Genomic DNA, 26,281 nt, shown 5'->3' with positions numbered 1-26,281 from the left:
TGGTCAGACATTGGAATGGGCTGCCCAGGGAGGTAGTGGATTCTCCGTCCCTGGAGATTTTTAAAAAGAGACTGGATGTGGCACTTAGTGCCATGGTCTAGTAACCGCAGCAGTAGTGGATCAAGGGTTTGACTTGATGATCTCGGAGGTCCCTTCCAACCCAGATGATTCTATGATTCTATGATCCCTTTGGTTAGTTTTGGTCAATTGGCCTACTTGTGTCCCCCTCCCAGAAGGAATGTTACAGTGCTGGTGCTGTGCTCAGCAGTAGCCAAAACACTGGTGTGTTATCAACACCCTTCTAGCTACCAATGCAAAGCACAGCACTGTGAGGGCTACTATGAGGAAATGAACTCCAGCTCAGCCAGACCCAATACAGGAGGCCAGTGCATGAGGTTTGTATGCTGAATCTGTCATAGCCCATAATGAGCAAGAGGAGATTCTATCACTTGATGGCTCCTGGTTATCTACAGAAAATGCTACAATAGTAACTTTATTTAAACTACTGCTAGAAGATTAGCCTGTTAGCCATGAAGGGAGTAATAAACCTCAAATGAACTTTTCTTGAAATCTTGTCTGCTCTGGAAACTTCAAGGATTTCAAACCCAAATGATTGCTTGACAGTCGGGTGTAAATTAAGTTTGCAAGTAGATGTGGGCTGAGGTTAATTTAGTAGGATGTTTTATTTTTTACCAAAAAGAAATTCTGAACTCCATAATTTCTCTTCCAGCAGCACAGAACAGATATGTTAGGAGTGAAAGGAAGCACCAGTTATTGGAACAGCAGAATTAATACATTCTTTTTCTCTCTCAAAGGGGGAGTTACTTCTAATCTGTGTGCAAATCCTGAACTCTGAACAGATGTCATGTTCAGTAAAGGAAAATAAGACAATTTAAGCAAAACAAACAAGGTTGTGTGTCCTAAGCAAAGGACCAGGAACCAAGAAATGCTGAGTATTCTTTCCAGCTCTGACAATGACTCACAACATGACCTTGGCAAGAGACTTAACTACTTAGGACTTCATTCAGACCTAAAGTAAGTTATCTGAACCAGGAATAAGCTTACTTCTGGGACCATTAATGTCAATTATATGACTGAGTAGTTTCAGCTACTATCCATGGAGAAGATAGTAAAGAAACTCAGGCAGGTGTGTGAGAAATATCTCTAATTAAAATTTTGGAGACGGCCAAATAAAGTGAAACAAAGAACTTTATTAACAGCGTGCTAGGTGCACCGAACTCATGACCCGGTTCAAGTACACCTGAATGGGAGGGACGAGCCTTTTTAAGGTCTCTTGATTTACATAGCCACTCCCTTGCTCCTCCCATGCCAGGCCTTGCTCTTTTCTTCCTTAAAAGGTGATCTTTGCCTTTTGGTACAGTTCATTGGTTGTTCCCATCCACCTATCAGGTTGTTTCCCTGCCCCTGGCTGCATGGTCTCTTGGCAGTGAGCCCAAATTGGTCTTACTGCCTGATATGGTTTGAAGCTGGCTCCCTGCCAAGTCTCCAAATCTTACCACAAGAGTCCCCCCCCCCCCCAAAACCTCAGGGAGAAGAGGGAGAAAAACAACCAAGAAAACCCGAAACGAGAGAGAGACAGCTAAAGTGATATATATAAATATATTTACACTTATATTACAATTATATACAATTAAAATATATACAATTTCACAAGGGAAAGGGAAGGGGGAAGGGAAAGGGAACAAAACCAAAATAAAAAAAATATATATATATCCCAATCAGTAGCCTGAGATCTAGTAACTAAAGAGTTAGCAAAGAAATATCCCACCACTCTCCTTGGGACAACAGAGAGTCACTCCGGAACGATCGCTGGCAACCTCCGCCTCCCAAGGTCGACAAGGCCTTACCAGACCTCTCTCCCCAACACAGTAGACTCAACAGCAGGGAACCTGCACCTCCAAGCTGCCGGAAGGAAAGAGAACGAAGGCCTCTCCTCCTTTCTTCTTATAGTCTGGCTTACATAAAAATCATAGGGAATATTGGGTAGATCTGGACCCTTCCTTGGTTACAAACTGGTCACCAAGGAAGGCCTAGCCCAAACCACCACACTGCCTTACATGCTTTCAGATTCGCCTCCATACTATAACAGTAAGCAGAACAGTAAGCAAAACAGTAAGCAGCAGTAGGTAACAACAAGAACAGTAAGCAAAACAATGAACAGAACAAGCAACCCACCAGTTCCTGACCACAAAATGGTTCTTCAATTGCTCCAAACAAAATGACCTCCAGGTATCTCAACACAAAGTAACCATGGAAATCCCTGCTTGTAATAAAACTGCCTTATTTATTTCCCACAGGTGTAATGAATTTGCCACAGATTAAGTGACCCACACAGCTCGTCTATGCCCACTAGCTTCAGTAACAAACACTTTTCATACTAACTAGCATCCATGGCAAGAATTAAAGGCTGGGGTGAAGACATCAGGAGTATATGCTTGGGGTATAGAAAGTTTAATAGTTACGGTGGACCAATAAGACAACTATGCTAAGCTTCATTCTGTAAGAAAAATCCTTGTTTTCAATTTATGAAATGGCAAAAAATACTTGCAGGACAAGGAAAATTGCAGCAAGAAATTCTTTATTGCAGCTCTGGGTGCAATCCCAAGTCACATGGCATGGAAAAGCACACGCGGTTTGAAAAACGCACCCTTTTTGTACCCTTTTGGCCACTTAAGATGTTAAATATTCAACAGGTCACAGGTACTTTACCTTAAAAGGTAATTTTTCAAATTCAGGAGGGGGTGTCACCCTCCCTCCTGATTGACTGATGATGTCAGATGGGGCCTTTCACCTTACGGTCTCCAAGAAGCACCTAAAAACTCTTGGAATTAAATGAAAGAAGAGAAAAATATCCCACCACCCTTTGTTTTTCCACTAAATTCAATTTACTTATAATAAAACCAGGTTATTTATTTCTCATACTTCCCTCCCACTAGAAGTTTAGAAATGAGAATGAAGCAAACCTGTGGTAAAACATTGCTGTTGAAAACCTTTGTTGCTTTAGAAGAGGGGAAAGATGGAGAGAAATCTCTGAAGACTGCTTAGTAGTTGTTACAACCCACCCCAGAAGGGGATGGTAACCCAGGTTCTTATTAATAAATCCCTTGGGGTGGATTAGAGTGAAACAACACTGAATAATTGGTGTTTGTAAACATATATATGTAGGGTTTATTTTAGAACAATTTTGTTTCAAAGGTAAACAGGTATGTTGCCGTTTGGGGTGTTATCATTCTATAGCAATACAACAATATTAAAGCATAGCAATATAGCACTATTAAAATATAGCAATATTAGAGCATCTATAGCAATATGGCATTGTTAATATTAAAGCATCTGTAGATTAAAGCATAGCAATATGGTACTATTAAAGTATAGCAGTATTAAAGCATCTACGGCAATAAAGCATTGTTAAAACATAAAGGTAACTGTTATAGCCAGGGAGAACAAACCTTTTAAAGTTTAGATAAAATTTTTATTTATGGCAAACAAGCAAAACAGCACTGGGTGACCAGGGAGTATCTTGCTCCACCAACGGTCCATGCGTTCAATACGTTTCAGTCTGTCTTTCATAGATTTGTAACTTTCGTTTCCCCATAGTCCCCGCCTTGTTTCGTTTCTTCCTTTTCATGTCATCAGCTCTCTCTGCACAGGCTCTGCCCTGTTGCTAGGGGATCGGTCCTGGGATGAAGGCGGTAAATCCTCCTTTTGTTACCCCCGGTTTACCTCTTTATGTATGCTTGTGCATTATGTCTTTCCCACATCATTCTAGGCATCCCTTCCCCATATATACATTTAAGGTCTATGGTTAACATAACAGAATATAGCTTGTCATAGTAATATAACATTACGGTTTGACATTTTGCAACTACAACATTGCAAATACAATTTGATCAGCAAATTGTCTGGTTTTGTCTTTATTAACTATTACAATTCCCCCCTTTCCTATTTATCAGTAATTTGCTTATCATCTTGTTACAGCTTCCCGAGCTGCACTCAGGGTAGGAGATTGTTCTGCTCTAGGTGTTTCTTCGTTCAATTCAAGATATTGTTGTCTCATTACCATAAGTTGTACCGTTTCAATTCTACTTTTAATAAAAGTCACAAGTTTATTCAAGATACAAGGACCAAATGTCAGAATGATTAACAACATTATTAGGGGGCCTATTAGGGTAGAAATCAAAGTAGTTAACCAAGGTGATTGATTAAACCATGATTCAAACCAGTTCTGTTGAGCTTCTCTTTCCCTCTTCCTTTGAAGAATTCCTTCACGTAACTTAGTCATAGATTTGCAAACTACTCCGGAATGATCTGCATAAAAGCAACATTCCTCTCCTAAGGCAACACATAGTCCCCCTTGTTGTAAGAATATTAAATTTAATCCTCTTCTATTTTGTAAAACTACTTCAGAAAGTGAAGTAAGGGACTTCTCTAAGTATGATATTGATTTTTCAATTCTCTCTAAGTCTTCATCAACTGCTGCTCTCAGAGATGATATCCCTTTATTTTGTCGAACAAGGGATGTAATTCCAGTTGCTGCCCCTGCTGTTCCCAGACTAAGGAACATGGCAATAGTTATGGCAGTAAGTGGTTCCCTTTTTTGTATCTTGTGTTTATTATCATCCCAATGGTCAAAGACCGATTCTTTTGAATGGTAAAGGATTCGGGGTATTACTGTTATCTGTACACAAAATTCTTTACTTTCGTTAAATATTTGTAAAGACAAACAGGGGATTAAACCAGTCTTTGAGCATATCCACCATCCTTCTTCGCCAGGTATAGCCCATTTCTTTGTTTTATCAAGTTCCTTTATTGTAGAGCTGCATGTTATCTTTGGCTGGAGGTACATTTCCTATGCACACTCCTTGTCCTCTCACCTGTTGGAGAGTGATTCCTATCTTTTTCTCTTCCCAATTACATTGTGTAGGGTTGTCCTGATTGGATACTTTAAATGAGGTGTTCAAAGCTATCCCTTCATAAAATGGAGGTTTGATATCATAACACAACCAACAGGAATTAGTCACGTTAGAGTCAGTGTAGTTAAGTGTATGATAGACCCCTTGCATTAACTTTAATAAGGGTTCTGCTTCCTCATATACCTTGGTGGATGCTAAGGTTACACTAGTATCATTAAAACTAACAGTCAGGACAGTCGAGGTTGTGAAATTCTTTCCTTTCCTATTCCCCTTCCATCTTGAGTTACCTTCTTTCTTTTTTATGACCCTACTGGGTCCTATTGCCAGAGGGCATTGAGTTATTTCTTGTTTTTTAATTAGTACTAACCCTCCCCTTTCTGTTCCAGGTTCCCAGTATCTGACTCCCCAAGTTTTTCCTAATAACCATCCTGGGTCCTCTGGTTGCATTACCTGTAGGGTTATATAACCACAATTGCTATACCCCACAGATCCCCCAGACGAATCAAACTGTGGATGCTTGCAGCCGGGTGGTCCCCATGTCGTGGTTAGGTACTTATCTCGGGAAGTAGGGGTCCAAGCGGAAGCTATAGTGGCACAATCCCAATATGCACAATAATATTGATTAGGATAGTTACAATATCCCTTTCCTGGATTAGATGCAGGACAAAAATAATAAGGTTTCAGATTTAAACAATGTGGTATAGGTACCATTTGGCACAGTGGTAACAGAGAAGCTAGGAGGTCCTGCTGTAAGATTACTCCCAATTATTTTTTGATAGCCCCATCTGACCAGGGTCCAATTGTATGGCTGATGCGGACTTTCTCTGCTTTGGGGAAGCTGCCACAAAAGCACTACGATCCATACATAATTTCCCATGTCTCGTTCTCTACCATATTATTGCTCTGCCTCCTTCGTCTGCTCCTTTGCAGGGAGCAACGAGGTTTTCAATATCTTCTCGGCAGCAGTCAATATTCTTCAGGAGAATATGGGGTTTTTGGTAGATTCTTACAACTTCCTAGTCTTTTCCTTTATTTCCCAAGACCTGTTTGTTCCATATGCTTCTCTAATATTTCTAAAAGTTGTCTGGTTGTTAAATCTGTTTTCCAGGCAAATTTAATGGCACACTGTTCTAAAGTTTTGTACCAATCTTTTTTATAGACTTCCCAGGTTTCTGGTACCAAACATTCCCATCCGCAAAATAACCTATCAATTTCTAGAACACTCAGTTGCTCATCAGAAGCAATAAAGAGATCTCGACATTTCATACAATGGGTATGCCATCTACTTGCTGCACAATACCACTCTATACCACATAATATGCATTTACAACTGACCCAACTTTGATGTCCTGAGTCTGGGTGTTTTATACAGGGTATTTTTCGTACAGGTCTTTCTGGCAAAGTAATTTCAGTTTCATATTCACAACAAAAAGGGAGATTTACCCCTCTTTCAGCAATTTGATACAATCCACTTCCCCTGGTCTGGTAGGGGATTACTCCATTCATCCAATGGCTATATAGAACTCTTATTAAGGTTTGGCCTGGAGGTACTCCAAACCAGGAGTATAGGTTAGGTCTTACGTCCCGTTCAAAGTGATTCATTCACCAGTCCTGTTTTTCTGAACTTCATTCAGAGATTCCCAGGTTGAGAGGTTACAGTCCATTCAGGAGTGTTGACTGGTCCTTTAACTCGAGACGCATGAGTCCATCTTCTTTCTGCTGTACGAATTGCAGTATCTGTGGTGAGAACAACAAAAGGCCCTTCCCACCGAGGGGTTAATGAGGATTCTTTCCAAGTTTTAATTAACACCTGATCCCCAGGTTGAATCTTATGTATTGACATATCTAACAGGGGTTGCTGAGCTACCAGCCCCTTCTTTCTCAATTCCTGTCTCCTCCTCATTAATTCAATTATATATTCCTGCAAAAGGGTATCTTCTACTTTTAGATTTTCTATTGGGATTCCAAAATCATATGGCATCCTGTACATCATTTCAAATGGTGAAATCCCTGTGTCAGTGTGTGGTTGGGTTTGGATATATAATAAGGCCAGTGGTAAACACTTTACCCAATTCATTTTAGTTTCTATCATTAATTTGGTTAAGTGCTTCTTTATTTCCCCATTCATCCATTCAACTTTACCAGAGCTTTGTGGATGCCAAGGAGTGTGATACTCCCACTTGGTTCCAAAAAGCTCTGCTGTTTCTTTAATTATTTTAGAGGTAAAGTGTGGTCCCCTATCCGAATCCACCACTGCTACAGTACTGTACCTTGGAATAATTTCTTCTAATAAAATCTTAATCACAGTTTTGGCCGTACATCGTGTTACAGGAAAAACCTCTACAAGGTGGGCAAGATGATCCACTAACACCAGTAGGTGGCGATACTTTCCTACTTTAGGTAGCTCAGTAAAATCTGTTTGTACTTTCTCAAAAGGTCTTTTAGCTATTTTTCGTTCTCCTTGAACCCGTTCTCTCAATTGCCTTTTATTTACCCTTTGACAGGTTAAACACCCTTCCAAAATTCTTTTAACTATCCCATACGCTCCCACACAAACATATTTACTCTCAAATTGATCCACTAAAGCCCGGGTTCCCCAATGTGTCTGTTCATGTAATTTAATCATGATTTTCTGGGCAAGACCCTTGGGGAGTACTTCTCGACCATCTGATAGCTTCCATTTATTGTTTTCCTCTTTTATTCCTACCTGTCACAATTTTTCTTTCTCTTGATTGCTAAAACTTCTCGGGGAATCTAGGTTCTCAGGCTTTGAGTCTGTTATTATTAATAGGGCTGCCCGTTTTGCTTCTTCATCTGCTAGGTTGTTTCCTCTAATGGTGACTTTTAGGTCCCTTTCTGGTGCCCCTTTACATGTACTACAGCCACTCTTTCTGGTTTTCTTAAGGCTTTCAGGGTTTCTTTTATTAGAGTCTCATGAATCAACCCTTTTCCTTGTGTATTAATTAGTCCTCTTTCCTCCCAAATTTTCCCGAAAGTATGCACTACTCCAAAAGCATACTTAGAGTCTGTAAATATCGTTCCCACTTTTCCTTCTAACTGTTGTAAGGCTCTCAATAATGCATACAACTCACAAGCTTGAGTTGACCATGTTCTGTCAAGAGGTCCAGATTCCCTGACCTGGAAAGTAATGCCATCTATCACGGCATATCCTGACCTCCAGTGTCCATCCACTACCTTAGACGAACCATCTATGTATAATTTTTCACCCTCTTCTAATTCTTCTTCCTCTAAATCTTCTCTGATCTTAGTCTGGAGATTTATTACCTGTAAACAATCATGTACTAATTCTCCTGTAGGTTCTCCATATAAGAAGTGAGCAGGATTCTGCAAATTCGTCACTTCTAATTCTAATTTAGGCAAATGTAATAAAATACTCTCATATTTCAACAATCGACTATCCGTTAGCCATTTATCTGCTTTTTGTTGTAAAATTCCTCTTATGTTATGAGGAGTAAAAACCTTTAATTCCCCTCCAAAAGTTACTTTTCCCTCTTCTTCTGCTAACAAGGCTGTAGCCACAATGGTTTGCAAACAAGTAGGTCATCCCCTGCTTACTGGGTCCAACAATTTAGAGTAATATCCGACTGGTTTCTTTTTTCCTGCCCATACCTGAGTTAGGACTCCGTATGCAGTCCCATTTTCAGTGTTTACAAAAAGATAGAATGGTTTTCGTATGTCAGGCAAATTCAACACAGGTGCATTTACCAAGTCCTCCTTTAACTTTTCAAACTGTTCTTCATCCTCCTTACTCCACTTTATTATTCCTTTGTTAGCTTCTCATATAAAAATTTTACTTTACTACTATAATTCTCAATCCACTGCTGACAATATCCCAATAATTCCAAATATTGTCTTATTTGTCTCTTATTTTTGGGTGCCTGTAAAGATAGGATCCCGTTTATTCAATCGGGGTCCAGTCTTTTCTGCCCTTTACTCAGCTGATGCCCTAGGTATTCGACTTCTTCCTCGGTGAATTGTAACTTAGATTTTGACACTTTCAACCCTTTCAAACTCAAAAAGTTTAATAATCTGATGCTTTCATCCCTGACTGCTTCCAAGTTTTCTCCAGCAATTAACAAGTCATCCACATATTGAATTAAAACAGTACCCCGACGGGTCTTGAAAGATTCCAATAGTTGTTCCAAAGCCTGCCCAAACAGATTAGGGGATTCCGTAAAGTCCTGAGGTAAAATTGTCCATTTTAGTAGCTGTTTTCTATGTGTTTCAGGGTCTTCCCATTCAAAGGTAAAATAGTCTTTGCTTTCCTCCTTGAGGGGACAAGCCCAAAAGGCATCCTTTAGATCAATTACACTATACCACTTATGGTCAGGGGACAGTTGGTTCAGTAAGGTGTAGGGATTAGCGACCACTGGGAAACGAGTGACTGTTCTTTTATTTACCTCTCTCAAATCTTGTACCAGACAGTGTGATCTGTCAGGCTTCTTTACTGGCAAAATAGGGGTATTATGAGGTGACATACAAGGATCCAATAACCCCTGGGCTAAAAGTCTTTCTATAGTTGGCTTTAATCCTACCCTTCCTTCATATGAAATAGGATGTTGTTTTACCCTTATCGGTTCCTCCAGGTTTTGAATTATGACTTCAAACGGCTTTATGTCTAATTTCCCCACAGAATTAGGGGTGTACCATACTTCAGGGTTTATTTTCTTTTCATCTTCAGCTGTAAGAGCATATATTTTTACTTGAATTTTTGTTTCTTAGTCTCCAAACTTATTCCCAATTCTATCATAAGATCTCTTCCCAATAAATTATACTCTGCTTCGGGAACCAGTAAAAATGTTCCCAATGCATATTTATTATGGGTTTCTATTTCCACATCTTTAATAAGGGGTACCTTAAATGGTTCTCCCTTGGCCCCTATAACTTGTACTGTATCTGAGGATGTTGTACAGCTTCAAGGTATTTTCTGGACAGTTGATCTTTCTGCTCCTGAGTCCACTAGGAACTCAAATTCTTGTTGCTGAGGACCCAATTTAAGTTTTATCAAGGGCTCAGTGTCTTTTCGGGTCCCCAGCAGATAGAGCCCCTGACCCCCCTAATACTCTTTGAACACCTGCTCATCCTGTATACGCTTCCTGCAATTCTTCTTCACATGTCCCTTTTTGCCGCAATAATAACATTCTATGTCGCTCCGATCCACTTGCCCATGGTCTCTTAACACTCCACGTCTGTCGGATCCATGAGGGGTCTGTCACCTCTGATCCCTATCTCCTCTTTGTCCTTCTCTTACAGCTGCCACTAAGATTTTTGCCTGCTTTTTCTGGTTTTCTTCATCTCTCCGCACATATACTTTCTGAGTTTCTCTCAGTAATTTGTCCAACCCCTTCTCCTGCCAATCTTCGATCTTTTCCAACTTTTTCCTATTGTCATCCCATGACTTTGCCACAAACTGTGTTTTAAGCAAGGCTTGTCCTACTGGAGTATTGGGGTCTAAACCTGAATAAAGCTGTAAACTTTTCCTCAGCCTTTCCAACCAGTCTGTGGGAGTCTCATCTTTTTTCTGTTGTTCCTTAAAAGCCTTATTAATGTTCTACCCTCTAGGGACAGCCTCTTTAATGCCCTGAACTATGATGGTTTGCAAGTCAGCCATATGACTCCTATGGGTCTGATCCTGATTATCCCAATCGGGCCTCCAAAGAGGCCACTTAATATCAGCCTCTGGACCTTGCTGATGTCCTAGGTCCCAATTTCTCATCCCTGCTCTTCTAATCATCTCCCGTTCCTCAGCGGTAAATAATATTCCTAAAATTGCTTGCATTTCATCCCAAGTGTATGTATTAGGGCCTAAAAATTGGTCAAACCTCTTGGATACACCGAGAGGGTCTTCCAACAGGTTCCCCATTTCCTTCTTAAAATCTCTCACATCCCCTGAACTTAAGGGAACAGACACAAACCCTATCCCTGGTTGTTGTCCTCCCATTGCAATCTCCCTCAAAGGGTATAACTGACCTTCCGTCTTTTCTTTTTCCCTGGTTTGGCTTCTCGTCACTCTCCTGCTATCGGTAAATGTAGGTGAGGGAGGTGAAGGAGTCTCAGAGGGAGGGGGTACCGGTTCTGTTGGGGCAGAGGGCTGAAGAGCTGGTACTGGGATGGATGCAGGTGGTGGTGGGATGTATGGTGGAGGTGATTTTTGGGAATCATCCAGATCCCAGTTATTCTTTTTCTGTTTCTTTTTTTCCTTTAAAGGAAACAAGTAGTTTCTAGTATCTGATCTTATCCATAAACTAGCGTATTCACTTTCCTCTAGATTAAAGGGTTCTTTGCTATTCACATAAATGTTTAAAACCTGACAAATCCAATCTTCAAACGAGCCATAAACTGGTCAATACACATGATCTTGCCTTATTTGCTTTCCTCCCCATATTTCTATGCAATAATGCACCATCTTTTCCCTCGATTTTCCTTCCCTGGAAGGGTAATCATTCCAATACTTAATCATTATCCCTAAAGGACTATCAGAAGGTATGTCCGGTAACCTCACCGCAAACCCCTTCTCGGGTTTTTCCTTCTCCTGAGGGACATCCTGGGACCCCTCCTTACGACCACCCATGGGAGCAGATTTACTTTTCTTCTGTCCCATCTTCCAAAGTGCCTTCTCACACACTCACACTCACTTCCCTTCTTTCGTGGTTCACTCCCTCGTGGGCTATGAGAAACGCACTACTAGAAGGTCCCTACTCGTTTCGTCCCACAGGACGTCTCACTTGTTTGCACTCTGGGGTCCCTTCCCAACTGAAGGGGGTTCCTCAAATACTTACCTCTCCTGGGTAAGTCTTTGTTCGGCTCCTCACTGAATGGTTCCTTCCCCGACTGGACGGATTCCTCAAACACTTACTCCTCCTGAGTAAGTCTTCACTCGGTTCCCAACTGAGCGGTTCCACTCGGTGCTGAGCTGAACGGAGTCCCAAATGCTCACTCCTCCCCGGAGCAAGTCTTCGTCCAGGGTTTGTGCACAAAAATTACGGGGAACTGCAGTATTTATTTGCTCATTTGCCTTTAAATTTCGGTCCGATATCTAGACTCTGTACCACGGGAACCCTCCCCAGGACTGTCCAAATGAAGACGGGGCACCCTCCTGGAGATAAGATCCTGCCGCACAGAAAGTCTAGATCCGAGTCACGGCACCAAATTGTTATAGCCGGGAGAACAAAACCTTTTAAAGTTTAGATAAAATTTTTATTTATGGTAAATGAACAAAACTGCACTGGGTGGCTGGGGAGTATCTTGCTCCACCAACAGTCTGCGCATTCAATACATTTCAGTCCGTCTTTTATAGATTTGTAACTTTCGTTTCCCCATAGCCCCCGCCTTGTTTCGTTTCTTCCTTTTCATATCATCAGCTCTCTCTGCACAGGCTCTGCCCTGTTGCTAGGGGATCGGTCCTGGGATGAAGGCAGTAAATCCTCCTCTCGTTACCCCCGGTTTACCTCTTTATGTACGCTTGTGCATTATGTCTTTCCCACATCATTCTAGGCATCCCTTCCCCATATATACATTTAAGGTCTACGGTTAACATAACAGAATATAGTTTGGCATAGTAACATAACATTACGGTTTGACATTTTGCAACTACAACATTGCAAATACAATTTGATCAGCAAATTATCTGGTTTTGTCTTTATTAACTATTACAGTAACACTTAAGGAAATGCATGAGAGAGAAAGGGAAAGAAAGGATAAGGGTGGAAAGATGTTTATAGTCACCACCCACTGGGTCCAGCTATGAAACTTGGTAGTTGCGGCTTCCATGTCTAATGGTTGGTCTAATGGTGGTCTTGATCTATTGGAGCTGGGAGAAACCCCCCACAAAATGCAAAGAATGTTATATGAGTTTTTATACACTTCCAGCTCAGGTGGGAACGCCTTGTACCTCCCCGGGGGTGGCCTCTGGCATCTCCAAAGACAGTTGCAGTTGCCTATTGTGCCAACATCCATCATGGTCCATCATGGTCCAACATTTGAGATGTATAACCCAGGTTAGATGTGCAAAGTTATCATGTAAAGGGAGGACATTGGCATGATAAAAGGGATTTTCCCACCTTTCAGGACTTGCCTCTTCTTAGCCTTTTCCCTTCCTCAGGCAGGCATCTGCACCCAGGATAGCTGGACAATGACACCCATTTATCTGATCCTTTAGCAGTACTGGGGGTGGGGCATGCACTTTGCTGGGTGAGCAGCTGCTTCTTTTCAGTTTGTGGTGATTGTAGAATGTGTAAGTCATTAACTGTTTGTCTTAGTTTAACAAGATTACAACTTAGAAATTAAGAAACTTCAAGTGGAAGTGTGGAAAAGGAAATGAACAGCTTTTTATTAACAAAATCTGAATAAACAAGAAATGGTGCAATCAAAAACTTTCAGAAGAAACAAAACAAAGTCCCAATTCCCCGGGGAGGGGGGTGGGGGGGAAGAAACAGGCGACAACCCAGGATGGGGGGAAGGAGGGGGGAAGGGGGGAAGGCAGGACTGTCCAGGCAGTTCAACAACTGCTTGCAACCCCATGTGCCCGCAGCGGCCAGCAATGAAAAAGTCCTTTTCCACAGGTAGTCTCGAAAGCAGAATACCTCACTCTGAGATGGGTCGGTCTCTCTCTCTCTCTCTCAATCGTCCTCTGCGAGGTGTCCCATGGGGGAAAAACTTCCTCTCAGGAGAAGAAAAGGAGGTAACCGAAACCAGGTTCCCTGATCCGTCCAGTCTGCCGACCAAACCCAAAAACCTCCGAACAAAAGACTCCCCAGCCATCCCTGTGGCAACCCGGTTTCCCTGGAACCTCCCCCTCCCCCCGTTCCTGTGCTGTCCAGTGCGTGCGACTTTGCTTTGTTCCCACCCCCCCCATCCCAGAAGAAACAGATGGGGGGGTGGACATTGGGAAAAAATTCCAACATCTCTTTTCAAACCTATGACACTGTTTCAGTCTCTGACAGTAGTTGAAGTTGTGTTTTCACCTAGCACAGTAAAAAAGGAGGCAACTGTTAAGATCCTGTAAGGTAAATATACGCAGGTATTCTTCCCAAGAATGCCAAGGCAGTGGAAAGGCAGACATTAAAACTCTCGGCACTCCAGGCAGTACTGTTCGCTCCCTGGCTTTATCATCACTGCCCCCCCCCCCCTCCCCTCTCCCCAGGCCACAATGGCCCTGTAGCATTTCTGTACCTTATCTCTCTCCTCTCACATATCAGAGAGAGGCTGAGAACTTGTCTTGTTATGCGGGAGGGGAAGAAAGCATTGAAACTTCCTTTGAGAAAGAGTTACCTTTTAGGCAGAAAGCCTTCCTAGCAAAAACCGAGTTCCTAACTTTCCCATTACAAATTCTTCCAAAAAGCACTACTCCTACAGATCCAATTATTGAGAAATGCCTCTACCTGAATTAAGGTGCAAACAAGACCATATGCTGAAGTCAGTAGTATGGATTTTATTTAACAATAATTATGAAGTAGAGAGATAGAAAGAAATAGAAAAGGATGGGGGTGGAGAGAGAGAGATCAAGCAGAAGATAGACACCACCTGTGGATCCAACGGCGTTCTGTTGATCATTCTTCACTCTGGTCTTTTCAGCGGTGGGGGTCCCAGAGTTGTTCTTCTGGAGGTGCTACCTTTGTACAGTCCAAGTTCTGGGTATCCATGGGGTGGTTGCAGATGTTCCCATAACTTAGGATGGCATGTGTATAAGCAGTTGTTTCCTTTTCTACAGTCTGTCACAGTGGGAATTTTTGTCGGGATGTATGAACCAGGATGTGCTAACCAAACCTCATCTCCGCTAGGCCTGGAATTAGTGCCTTCCTGTTGTAAATTTCTGCCATCTGTGCTTATCTCAAGTTCCCACTATGGTGGTTTATCTTGTGGCAAGTTCCTTCGGTGGCCTTGACAGTGTTTGAGGCAATTCTTCCGGGACTGTAATAATATTTTAACTTTTTTTAGTTGTTTTTCTATGCAGGATCCTTTCTCACAACCATCTCTTTTTCAGTAGTCATATTCAGCCTACTGGACTTGAAAGCATCTAGTCTTCATGTTGCTGAAAGAAGGCAGAGTTTCCATTCACTGTTGTTTGACCTACGCATGTTTCTCTCCTTATCTCCCAACAGCCAGCTCACCACTGAAAAAACAGTTCAAGGGCCATGAAATTGAAGCAATCCAGTGCGAGGTGCACAAGATGTGCAACTACACCAAGATCCTGTCCACAAAGAAGAACCTGGATCATGTGAACAAGATCCTGAAAGCCAAGCGGCTGCAGAGACAATCAAAGACAGGCAATAACTTCATCAAGAAGCGGAGGGGGCGTCCTCGGAAGGAACCCCTTTCCTTTGATGAAGACTCCAAAGACCAAATGCCCATTCTGGAAAAATGCATTGACCTTCCCAACAAAAGAGGTCAGAGATCGACACTCGACCCTTTAATACTAGAGCCAGCAGCCACTCAAGATACAATCATGGCCACCATTGAGGCTGTCATACATATGGCTCGAGAGATGCCACTCCCGATACCTCCTCTCCCTCCTCCCCTTCCTCTGTCCCCTTTCCCTCCACCCCGGACGCTCTGGAAAAGAAAAAGCAAGTCCTCATAGGAGGAAGAGGAGGACATGAAAGTGAAACGGCACCAGAAAGGCAGAGGGAGCGAAAGCAAAGGCCTTTCCTAAGGCTGGTGCACCTTGTTGGATGTCGGGTGCCGGTAGCAGGGTACGCCAGGACTGAAGGACTGGAGATGTGTGGTCCACTTCACCCCCACAGCAGCACCAGACTCATCCCTTTGACAACCAGAACCCATGGCAGAGAGCTGTGCCAGTCAGGGTTTGCATTTGACCCCAGCCCCTCCAGGAAAGAGCGGGGAAGGGTGTGGGAAAGGTGGGGGGTAAGGGGGGGCTAGGTGTATGTATCAAAATTGGGGAAAGCATCTACTTTGCAGAGTTTCCAAAACTAATAAGAATCTCAGCATTGCTGTTCTCATACCTGGAGGCAGGAAGTCATCCTTGCAAAGAACCGAATGTTGTCACTAGGGTTGCGTGCTCAACTCTGATTCTATTTGGTCAGTCAGGTGAAACTAAGACTAACCTTACCATAATAGAAATCACTGTAAAAAAAAGAAAAAAAGAAACAAACAAACAAACAAAAAAAAAAAAAACAACAAAAAAGTTGTGTAATTTTCTCAACTGTGATCTTGTTTATAATCTGTTTGATTTTTTTTTTCCCAGTTTTATTTACCTACTAGGCTTTGGAGCAACATAACCCAAAATGTCTGACTTCTGCTAGAACTATATATTTCTTTCTCATTTACTTGCCTAGTTACAACTAGCTGCAATATAGGCAATAGAAAAATAGAGCCTTACACCCATGCATGCTCATTCCAAGTGCTATCCCAAGGAACGATGGAATGCCACAGCATTTAACATAAAGTATACATGGATATTCAGTTATGATAGCACATTTTTATGAAGCAACTTGGCAATGGCATGTGAAAAAAGGGTCATCCATCAACCAAGTTGTTTTGATGCTTGTTACATATGAGTAGAGAACAGTAAGACAGTTCTGGGGAATAGGGTTACAGTAAACATGGGTAAAATCACCAAAAATGTATAAAAAAGTTAAAAGTAAAAAAATAGGACAAAAAAAATAGAGTAAAAAGACAGGACCCAAACCTACCAGTTCTTACCACCTGCAATTCCCAGTGAAACTGATGGGAAACCCAGGATCCAACTAATTTGCATTGGGTAGCAATGCCTTGATATGTTCTTTTAAAGAAAATAGATAGATTGTTTTTAAAAAACTGTAGAACAAAACCCGATGGAAAATAGATTTTTTTCTTGGCAATTATTTCTTAAAAATGAAAAGGAATAAGTGTTCTTATCTGAAAATAAAAATATTCAAAGGGTATCACCACTGCAGTTGTATTAATGCCACTTTGGACATGTTCTCCAAGTTGTGGTTACCTTAATAATCTAAAAAAACTTTTTTTTTTTTTTACATAATGTAATTATAAAGCTTTCAGTCTGCATGGATGCAAATCATGTCTTTAAACGGTCAGTTCACATTGTATATTTCTTATTCAAGTTGTCCATTAGTCATTGGGTAACCATTGGGTAAAATACTCAAGCTCCATTTCCACAGCCCAAGTAAAATGTTTAACTAAAACAAAGACTAAACAGGAAACTGTTCCATTGCAGTAACAATGCTTTTAAAAAAGGAAGTCACTTGTTGAAATTTGAAATAGATACTTTCAACTTTATTTAATTTCTTTTTAAAGTCCTGCAGTACACTCAATACCTGGCATAGCAAGATGAATATTAAAATGGGAGTGGGGAGGGAAAATTCCAGCAATGGAGTAGGGATTGGAGTTATTTAATGATTCACAAGCCAGTTGCTATTCTCTTTTTTGAGTAGTTTTTGGACTGGCTTATTGCCAAGGAAACTTCAAATAGCATGACACTGAAAAAAAACCCCAGAACAACAAATCCAATTAAAAAAGTCCCCAAAAAGAAAATATTGTGTTTCTGTTCTGTTATTTATTTGCAAAAATTATATCATGACTATGGTGTTAAAGGGACACTGGAAACATATGGTTTGTTATTTTTAGAGACTGATTTTTCTTAGCACCTTAGTGTATTAAAACTGAATGCATTTGGGGTTTGGATTGGGTTAGGGGGCTGGGAAAGAGGATTTTTTTTTTTAAGTCCGGAACAAATCTTGAGATCCTATATCCTTAAAACTAATAAGAGGGATGGTAGAATTTTGTTTCCAATTTGTTTTGCATCATTCATCATACTGATTTTCACTTTTTGTTTTCTAATTAATGCAGTTTAGAAATAAACTGGCAGATTGCTCATTCTGTTACAACCAGTTTTGCTTTTCAGCCCTCTTGAATTAACACAGTGTTACTGACTGAAGTTGTAGGTCTGCAGAAAAAAATGCTTAAGCCTCCCCTGAGCTCCTCCCTTCTTCCTTAAAAAGCACTGGACCAAGGTGTAGTTGATTTAGAAATTTTTTTTCCATCTCTCCTTTGGGCTTGAAAGTAGGTGACAGTGGCACTTAAAATGCAAGAAAAACTGTAAGTTTGGTATTCCAGGTAGCTGAAACTAATCTAGACAACAACTTATCCTTAGTTTTATTTTCAGTGATCTCTTTATTAGCACTGAAGTACATTTCAATGTGTAGTGAATGGAGTAAAGGTATGAAAGGACCAAATTCTTTCATTGAATGCCCATTGTGGCTTCAAGACATGTCGGACTTTATAGAGTACCGATAAGGGCTGTATTTGGGCTGGACATTTCTGGATGCACTGGGATGCAACCTCCCCCAAGGAAAGATAATTGCGTGGCTGCTGCCTCCCATGCTCCCAGGCTTTGGGAAAAAAATGCTCTTACCCTTCCAAAAAGTGCTATCCAAAGTGCTGCTAGAGGCACAGTGCTTACGGAGAGCATCCACTCTGAGGGTACAACCCCATAGACCCTTCACTGAGCAAAAAAATTAAAAGGTCCTTTTCATCCTAAAGAAACTAAGATCAACATTCAAAACATGGTAGCTGCAAGCTGTCAGCACAGGTTGGGCTCTATCCGGATGCCCAAGGTTTGTTTTTCATGGCAAGAAGGTGTTGGCAGAATGCGGTGCTGAAATACAGCCTTGGCTGTTTGTCCAAACAACAGCCTGGTGCAACCAGTCCTGGGCTGACAGGAAGATTGTTAATGTGTATAAAGCAGACCTAAAATGCTGTTAGATGGCACTCAGAATTTGCGTTCTGCAAGTTGCATAGTCTATAAAGATGATAAGCAAGTTGCTGACAGAATAATACTATAAGGCATTGTACTACATGTAGATCATAAAGGATTTAGTTTTAGGGCTTAAGGTTAAAATCCCACTCCTGCAGTTTATTACCCAACAATATCCCAGTAATGAACTTTTTGATTTCACACACACACACACATCTCTAGGAAGATTTCCTGAAGAACTGTCTAAATTATCTGCACACATTTCTGAGAACTGTATAAAACTGGGGTGGAAACCGTTTTGCTTGTTAAGACCAAAAAGACCTTTCAAAAACCTCCACTGTGTCACAGATTAGCATACGTCTTAGCATGTTTCAATAAAAATGCAAAACAAAATCACATGACTGTGAGCCATATGAAATGAGGTCATGGGTTTGCATCCTTTCCATGGGTCTTGTATTCCTCAATGCAGTGTACAACCAGGAATGGAGACGAGTATGCAGGGAGAGAGGAAAAAAACCACAACCACTCATGTCTCCAAGGTCTTCATACTGCCAGTTTCTTGAGCCCTTCAATATTGTTTTCTATGAAACACCTTACATGTTTATGGGTAACTGTCAAAAAAATCCCAACCAAAAATCAGGAAAAAAAAAAATAATTTATAGTAGCCATCATCTACTTGAGTATCCTACAGCATGGCCCATGACTCTCCACTTGACAGCAACGCTTTGGACCATTTGTGAAGAATATTGTGTTTGTTACATTTTTTTGATAGCATCTGGTGCAATGAGGTGCTGGTTCATCACTAGGGCTTCTGAGCACTATAGTAATATGCTGAATACACAGGAATTGCTGTTACATACAAAGGATTTCCTCAACTCTTATTTTCACAAGTCCTGATTCAGGACTGCACTTAAGCATATTTATGGAGCATCGTGAAGAGTTAAAGGAACAACAAAAAAAAGACAAGAAAAAGAAAAAAAACCCAACAAAACCAAAACATGATGATTTTCTGAATTGAGAAAATAAGCATCTTGTCCTTGCAATGTCTCTTCCTTCCATATCATCCCAAAATTGGGGTGCAGCAGTTCTAATTAGAAGCACATTTCAACAAAGGACACATATTTGAGATCTCCTTAAGATTCCTGCCTAGGTTGTATAAAACACTATATAGAAAAAAAAAGAAAAAGAAAAAAACCAAAAACATGAACTGCCAATTGGACAACATGGAAAAGCAGTTCAATCCCATGTTGGTTTGGTTTACTTTTCTTTTTCTTTATTTTTTAAACTATTTCTTGAATAATAAATGCACATGAAATATTAAATATGTATATACTGTATTTAAAAAAAATTTTAAAAAATCAAATGAATGGAGCACAAGATTGTTCTATAAGTTGTGCTGGCTAATTTTTAGTTTGTATTCATAAGTGGTTTTCAAAAGCCTTTTTTAATGTGTAATTTGCATGTTCTACTTTGATTATACGTAAACATATTTTAGAGAAAAGAATGTATTTGCATTTTATTCAATATAGAGGCAAGAAAAAAAACTTGTACATTGTTTGAAATGTTCTTTTTGTAATAGTTTTTATTCATGAAGCATTTTTGTACATTTAAAAATTGATATGGACTTGATGTTCTTTGAGGTTTAGATACATCTGACATGCTTTTATGTCATGCTCCTTCATGATCTTAGATGTTGGTTTTTAAACTTTTTTTTCTAAAACAAAGTTCAGTCTTTTCACTACCAGTATAGAGCACTTAACAAAAAAAAACCAACAAAAAAAGTTAATCCTATTCATATGTTATTCATTGTGTGAAATTAAAGGAATTCAATTCAGTCTGAGTTGTGAGTTCTTTTGTCTTATTTTCCATCTGTTTCCCATCACTAAGGATTTTAACAGCTTTTGGAATAATAGTACCATGCATTCACAATCCCTCTTTACGGTAATGGAGAAAAACATGCTTTGGTTGTGTTCTTTTTGCTTCTCTTTCCTTTTTTTTTTATTATTTTTCCCAGAATATCCTTAAAAGTCAAAAATGGACTGTGCCATGGGCCCCATGGACAAAAGGGGGATTTGCACTTTGGGATTGTGCATATCACCAAATGAACAGAAACATCTCTGGTCCAAATTGTGTCCCCAGACACCAGTATGGTACAACTTGACAACCAGGTGGGATTTCTACTCCTGAAGCAGATGGGGCATCCCTCTCTAGATCCCTGCAGAGAAGGGAGTCCCAGGGGTTGAGTTATGGATGAGGAGGTGACTGGAGCTAACCCTCTCCTCACTGAGCATCAGAGATGAAGGGTTGTAGGACAAGGGGTATTTTCCATTCTGTGAAGACTCATGCTGTGACTATGGGACCAGGAGTTGGTTGTAGTATGGTTTAAGTTACATTTCCAATTTGCTACTGAGATTGGTCAGCTGCCATTGTACAGTCAACTTCAACGTCCCCAAGATCCTCTGCAGCAACATAAGATTTCATCTTTTTCCTTCTCCTCAGAGAGGATCCACCACCTTCCCCAATGACTCAGTAACCTGCATATGGAAATTAAATCTCGTTTCCTGGAGAAGACAGTGATGGTCAGGCAGGATAGATAACTCTGTGTCTTCTCATCTTCTTCCCTTCTGAAGCTTTGCAGGATGGGTTGGTTTGATGGGACCAACTCATCCAACCATAAACATGACCCCTCTGACAGTTGTTTTGACAGATGTTGTTTTATGTTACTGTAGTAGAGCTGCTCGAAAGATCTTGGTTTTTTACAAGAGCATGTAGTGATAGGACAAGGGGGAATGGCTTCAAACTGAAAGAGATTAGGTTTAGATTAGATGTTTAGAAGAAATTCTTTACTGTGAGGGTGGTGAGGTGCTGGAACAGGTTGCCCAGAGAAGTTGTGGATGCCCCATCCCTGGAAGCGTTCAAGGCTAGATTGGATAGGGTTCTGAGCAACCTGGTCTAGTGGAAGGTATCCCTGCCCACAGCAGGGGGGTTGGAACTTGATGATCTTTAAGGTCCCTTCCAACCCATTTTACGATGATTCTATGATGTTCTCAAATGTGGTGGGGCCTTTTTCTTTCTCCTCTCTCTCTCTTTAATATATGCATAGCCCAAACTTTTGATGACAGTTTGCAAAAGCGCTGAGATCTTTGCTCACTTTTTTTCTATCAGGATCTGTGATGTATAAGTGACTGTTCTCCAACTCCAACCACATTTTTGTAAAAGACCTGCAGTAAGACTCCCTTGGAAGCATCTGTGAACTGTCGAGTTTCGTGCTTGCTACTGCAGTATCTCAGGACTGTTGTCCCCTCCTGCCAGCTCTTTTCTGAGGTTTACCTCCCATTGCCACTGCACTCTGCTGTACTTTGGTGGTGTCACCCTGCAGGCATGATGGAGCAAGGTTGGGAGAGCAGCTATTGGGGAGAGAAGTTGGGGATGTTGGGTTTCTGTCACTGGAGGGGGCAAGGCATGAGGGACTCCACCTGTGAGGTTTTCATGCTTTCTTTCCTCTGGTCTCTTTTTTCACCAGACTGTTGACACCATGTACAGTGTCAGAGCACCATCCTCCTTACCAGTCTCCTCCTGGGCAGGAAGAAGTCTTTGATCATCGTCCTCATCTGCTTTCTCAGAGTAAAGTCAGGCTCTTGATTGGATCTCTCTGTGACTGTTTCATCCCTGATAACTACTCCAGCACTGTCTGCTCCTATGGAATAAACCATCTCTGAGAAAAACCTTTGAAAGTCTTAGAAACAAATTTTAAGAAATTCACAAGCTCTGGTAGGTTGTAAATTTTTTTAGGTACTCTTTGTTTAATGAGATTTGTGTCTCCTTCCCTGGAGATATTCAAAAACCATCTGGACACAGTCCTGAGTAACATGCCCCAGGGGACCCTACTTAAGCAGAGACGTTGGACTAGGTGACCTCCAGTGGTCCCTTCCAACCTTACCATTATGTGATTCTGTGAAATACTGTTATTTTATCTCATTTTGCATGAGTTCAGTGTTTTCAAAATTTACTTAGAATACTTTCATTATAAATATCTGCCTTGAAATAATTGCAAATAATGAAAACACCAAGTGTGTTAGAGAAATAATGTTCTTTTCTGATTATCCTCCTTTTTTTTTCTCTGAACATCCTTTACTCATAAAATTTGCTCATAAAAATGTGTGTGTTCAAATCTTCTTTGGTCATCCTCCATATTATTGTAGTTTGAACTTAGGAGGGAATTTCACACTCCACCCTCCAGATATGGATAAGGAGATGAGTGCTATCCCTTTGGGGCAAAGTATGATCTTAATTCACTTTTGATAGCAAAGGTTGTTCATGTCCCCTGGGATAAGGAGGTTGACCACGGTGACCTTAAGTCATCATCAGCTGGCAGAGACATGGTTTGACCTTATCCCCCTTCTCCTTTATGGTATAATTTCCCACTAGACTCCAGAGCTATCTCATATGTTGAATTTATTTTGTGCCAAGGAAAGTTTAGTTGGTGGAGATGCCTGCAGTTTGTATGCAAGTTCTATCTCATGATGTCACCAAACGTGAAGAATGAAACTTATCCAACACCAATTTGATGTGAATAAGCAACACTTCTTTATTACAGCACTGGGAACATGGGGGAATCAGCTCCTCCAAAACGTGCTTGCCGACAACAAAATTCATACAGTTTATATACCTTATCATTACATAAATTTCCATTTTTCTATTCATTTTTATACTTGTCATGCCTAGTCAAGTTCTATTCTTCCAATTAGTTATATAGTAGTCATGGTCTAGCTACCCTACTCTTAAATCTAACCTATAAAGTGATTGGTTATTTTAGGTATATTGTTTTATTCTACAGCAATCATTGGTCTATACTATTTAGCTATACTAATCGGGGTACGCAGTGTCCAGACCGAGACAGGGAAGGTGCAGGGGACTTCAAAGCAGCTTTGTATGGTCCAGTAACTTCTTGGCAAGATTCCTGTGGTTCCATTCTTTCAAACACAATACCGCTAAAAATCCCAGAACACAGTTCTTCTCTACCTTAATCACAGCTACATCTTTTATATTATCAAATCTTGATTATTTTATCACACTATTTGCAACAATTGAATCAAAAAAATCCAGTATAAGAACTGCTCAGAGACTTTTGGATCTTTTGAGCAGCAAAGGTATTTATTACAACGCCAAGAGCAAGCGTGGTTCGCACCACAGAAAACTTGCTCCAAGGTTTCACACAAAATCAGGGGGTTTATACAATTTTCATATATGATTAAATGCATATTCATATGATTACAATATCTATCTATACATATTAATAACAGGTAGAGTATAGGCGGAGCTCAGGAGGAGCTCAGGTGGTGCTTCTCTTGGCCCTCAATTTTGGTGGTAAATCCACTCCTCCTCCTGTGAGTTTGGGGTCTTTTCTCATCTTCATCACTTTGACCTCTTTACCTTTTCATTGTTCTCAACCCACTCGCTGAAGCTTGGAGAAAGCCCTGGTTCCAGGCTTATTTCTCCTATTCAAATGTCTACCTTATCTTACCTTATCCTAATTTATTACCTCTAGGCCTATTGTATACTGCTTCTACTATTCTTCTAAGTTTTGGTCCAGTAGGCAGAACAGAATGAGTCTTGGTAGCATGGACCGATTAGATGTTGGGGGGGGCTTCTTAGCAGACCAGATTTCTCAGTTAACTCTTTTGGGTCTAGTTTCTTGTTTCACAATGACAGCATTATTTGCCGTTCTGTAACACAAAGCATGCACATAATTTTAGAACAATTGTTAGGGGAGAATGGAAAGCTTAGACAAATTTATTTTTAAAAAAGCCTTGTTGTTGAGTCACCAGGTGCAGAAAGGACTCCCTTGCTTTCTAAACTCCTTTTCAGAGAAGGGTTTAGGTGCAACTGAATCCTATCTAAGCCTCGGACTGTGTCAACAGTTTAAATTTAAGGAATTATAGAGGTGTGATTAAATCACTTTGTCCCACAGGTTTTTAATAATGGCAAAACAGATATATTTATATAAAATAAATTATTTATGATGACAAATAGACAAGTGAACAGACAAAAAATCTTATTCAGAATTATTTACTACACAGTGTAAAAGCTAAAAACCTACTAGTAGAGTATAATATAGCATAAAGTAGTATAGTGCACTGTATCAAAGCAATTATATTAAAGCAATTGTATAAAAGCTAGCAAAAGAAACAATCATTAAGTAGAGATTGATATAACTCACCATACAACATAGCAGGCAGATCTCTCTCTTAACCCCTGGGAAGTAACCATGAAGAGGTGTCCCTGCTTCACGGGAGAAGCTCCACACTTCAAGGAAGTATGTGGAAGAGTCTGCCATGTGAAAGTTGGACTGGGTTCTTATAGTTACAAAATGATGGACTGGTAGTCACAGATTTTTCAGGCCAGTAGACTAGTTTATCTGTCAAATCCTGCTTCAAAAAGTAGGATGTGTATTTGAAGTCTGGTGAACCAGGTTGGTTTTAGCATAATTCAACACCAAGACACCAGCAGTTGAACTTGCATGATAGCTTACATGATAGCTTGCATGATGGCTTGCATTGTATGCATTTTCTGATTGGATTCCAGGCCTTATGGGGTGGGTCATCCTGCCACAACAATGCTACTGTTACTGACTAAGTAGAAAAATGTTCCAGTGACTGCGATGGATGAAAAGACAGAATGGGAGAGATATGTTGCCTGGAAAAGCATTAATGGAGTCTGAATGGACTTTTTACTTACTGAATAATCCACCCAGCAGACTGGCAGTTTTTCCCCAGTTTACTGTTGTGTGCTTATGAACCCTTGTACACCCCAGTTTATTGTAAAAATTTATAGATCCTGCTGTACCTCCATGTTGTCCCTATTTCTCCCTCAGGCTTCCCCTTTGAAAGCTGTTTATCTCTTCTTCTCCCCTGTTTTCCCATGCCTCTGTTACTGATAAGCTGTAGCTATCACAGTGCAGAGAGAGCTACCATTAGTCAATCCCCTCTGATATTCGAGAGTTCTACCCATCTCTCCCCTGTCCCCCTACCACATCTTTCCCTAAGCTGTCAATCTCTTGCACCTCCCTGGCTTAGCATCCACCCCTTAAACCGCGGTTTTTTAAACCCTTGTTTCCCTTGAATAAACTGGCATTGCATCACGAGACCTCAACTGTGTCCGAACCCTAACCGCAGTGCCTGGTCCCAATTTCCCCTATCCCTGCGGACCGAGGCAAGTGGTGCCCAACGTGGGGCACAGTTGAGGGCTCTCATACTGAGAGAACTCCTGTGCCTGCACTCCGGTTCAGGCGACGCCGGGGAAGGTGCTCGTCCCCGCCGGTCCTCTCCAGCAGAACGGATGACTGCGGGCTTGTAGAAGCTGCGCGGGTCAACGCATCGCACAGGGTGAGCTGCTGGGGACATTCCCTGCACCCTACCCCATCACCCATACCCCGATTGGACGCTGAAAGAGAGGATTTTCCATCCGAGACTAGAGTGGGGACCTGCACCATGGGACTCACTCTCTCGACCTCTCAAAAATTTGTATACCGGCGCTTGAAAGATTTTCTTATAGAGCATGGCCATCCGCTAGACAAAAGATCAGTTAAAGCGCTTGCCAGATGGCTTGACCACAA

General features: G+C 41.0%; 1 protein-coding gene across 1 annotated transcript in view; it reads left to right on the top strand.

Annotated features, from left to right (window-relative positions):
• The window catches only part of LOC116780026 (SET-binding protein-like), a 404,692-nt gene extending 389,158 nt beyond the window's left edge, over positions 1–15,534 (top strand). Inside the window, exon 5 of the mRNA XM_032674528.1 lies at positions 15,056–15,534. Within this exon, the coding sequence (XP_032530419.1) occupies positions 15,056–15,534 (479 nt within the window). The remainder of the gene's footprint in view (positions 1–15,055) is intronic.
• The last annotated feature ends 10,747 nt before the right edge of the window (positions 15,535–26,281 follow it).

Source organism: Chiroxiphia lanceolata, chromosome W (genome assembly GCF_009829145.1).
Source record: "Chiroxiphia lanceolata isolate bChiLan1 chromosome W, bChiLan1.pri, whole genome shotgun sequence".
Lineage (NCBI taxonomy): Eukaryota > Metazoa > Chordata > Aves > Passeriformes > Pipridae > Chiroxiphia > Chiroxiphia lanceolata.
Note: the sequence above shows the minus strand (reverse complement) of the source record. Positions and strands in the feature narration are given on the sequence as shown.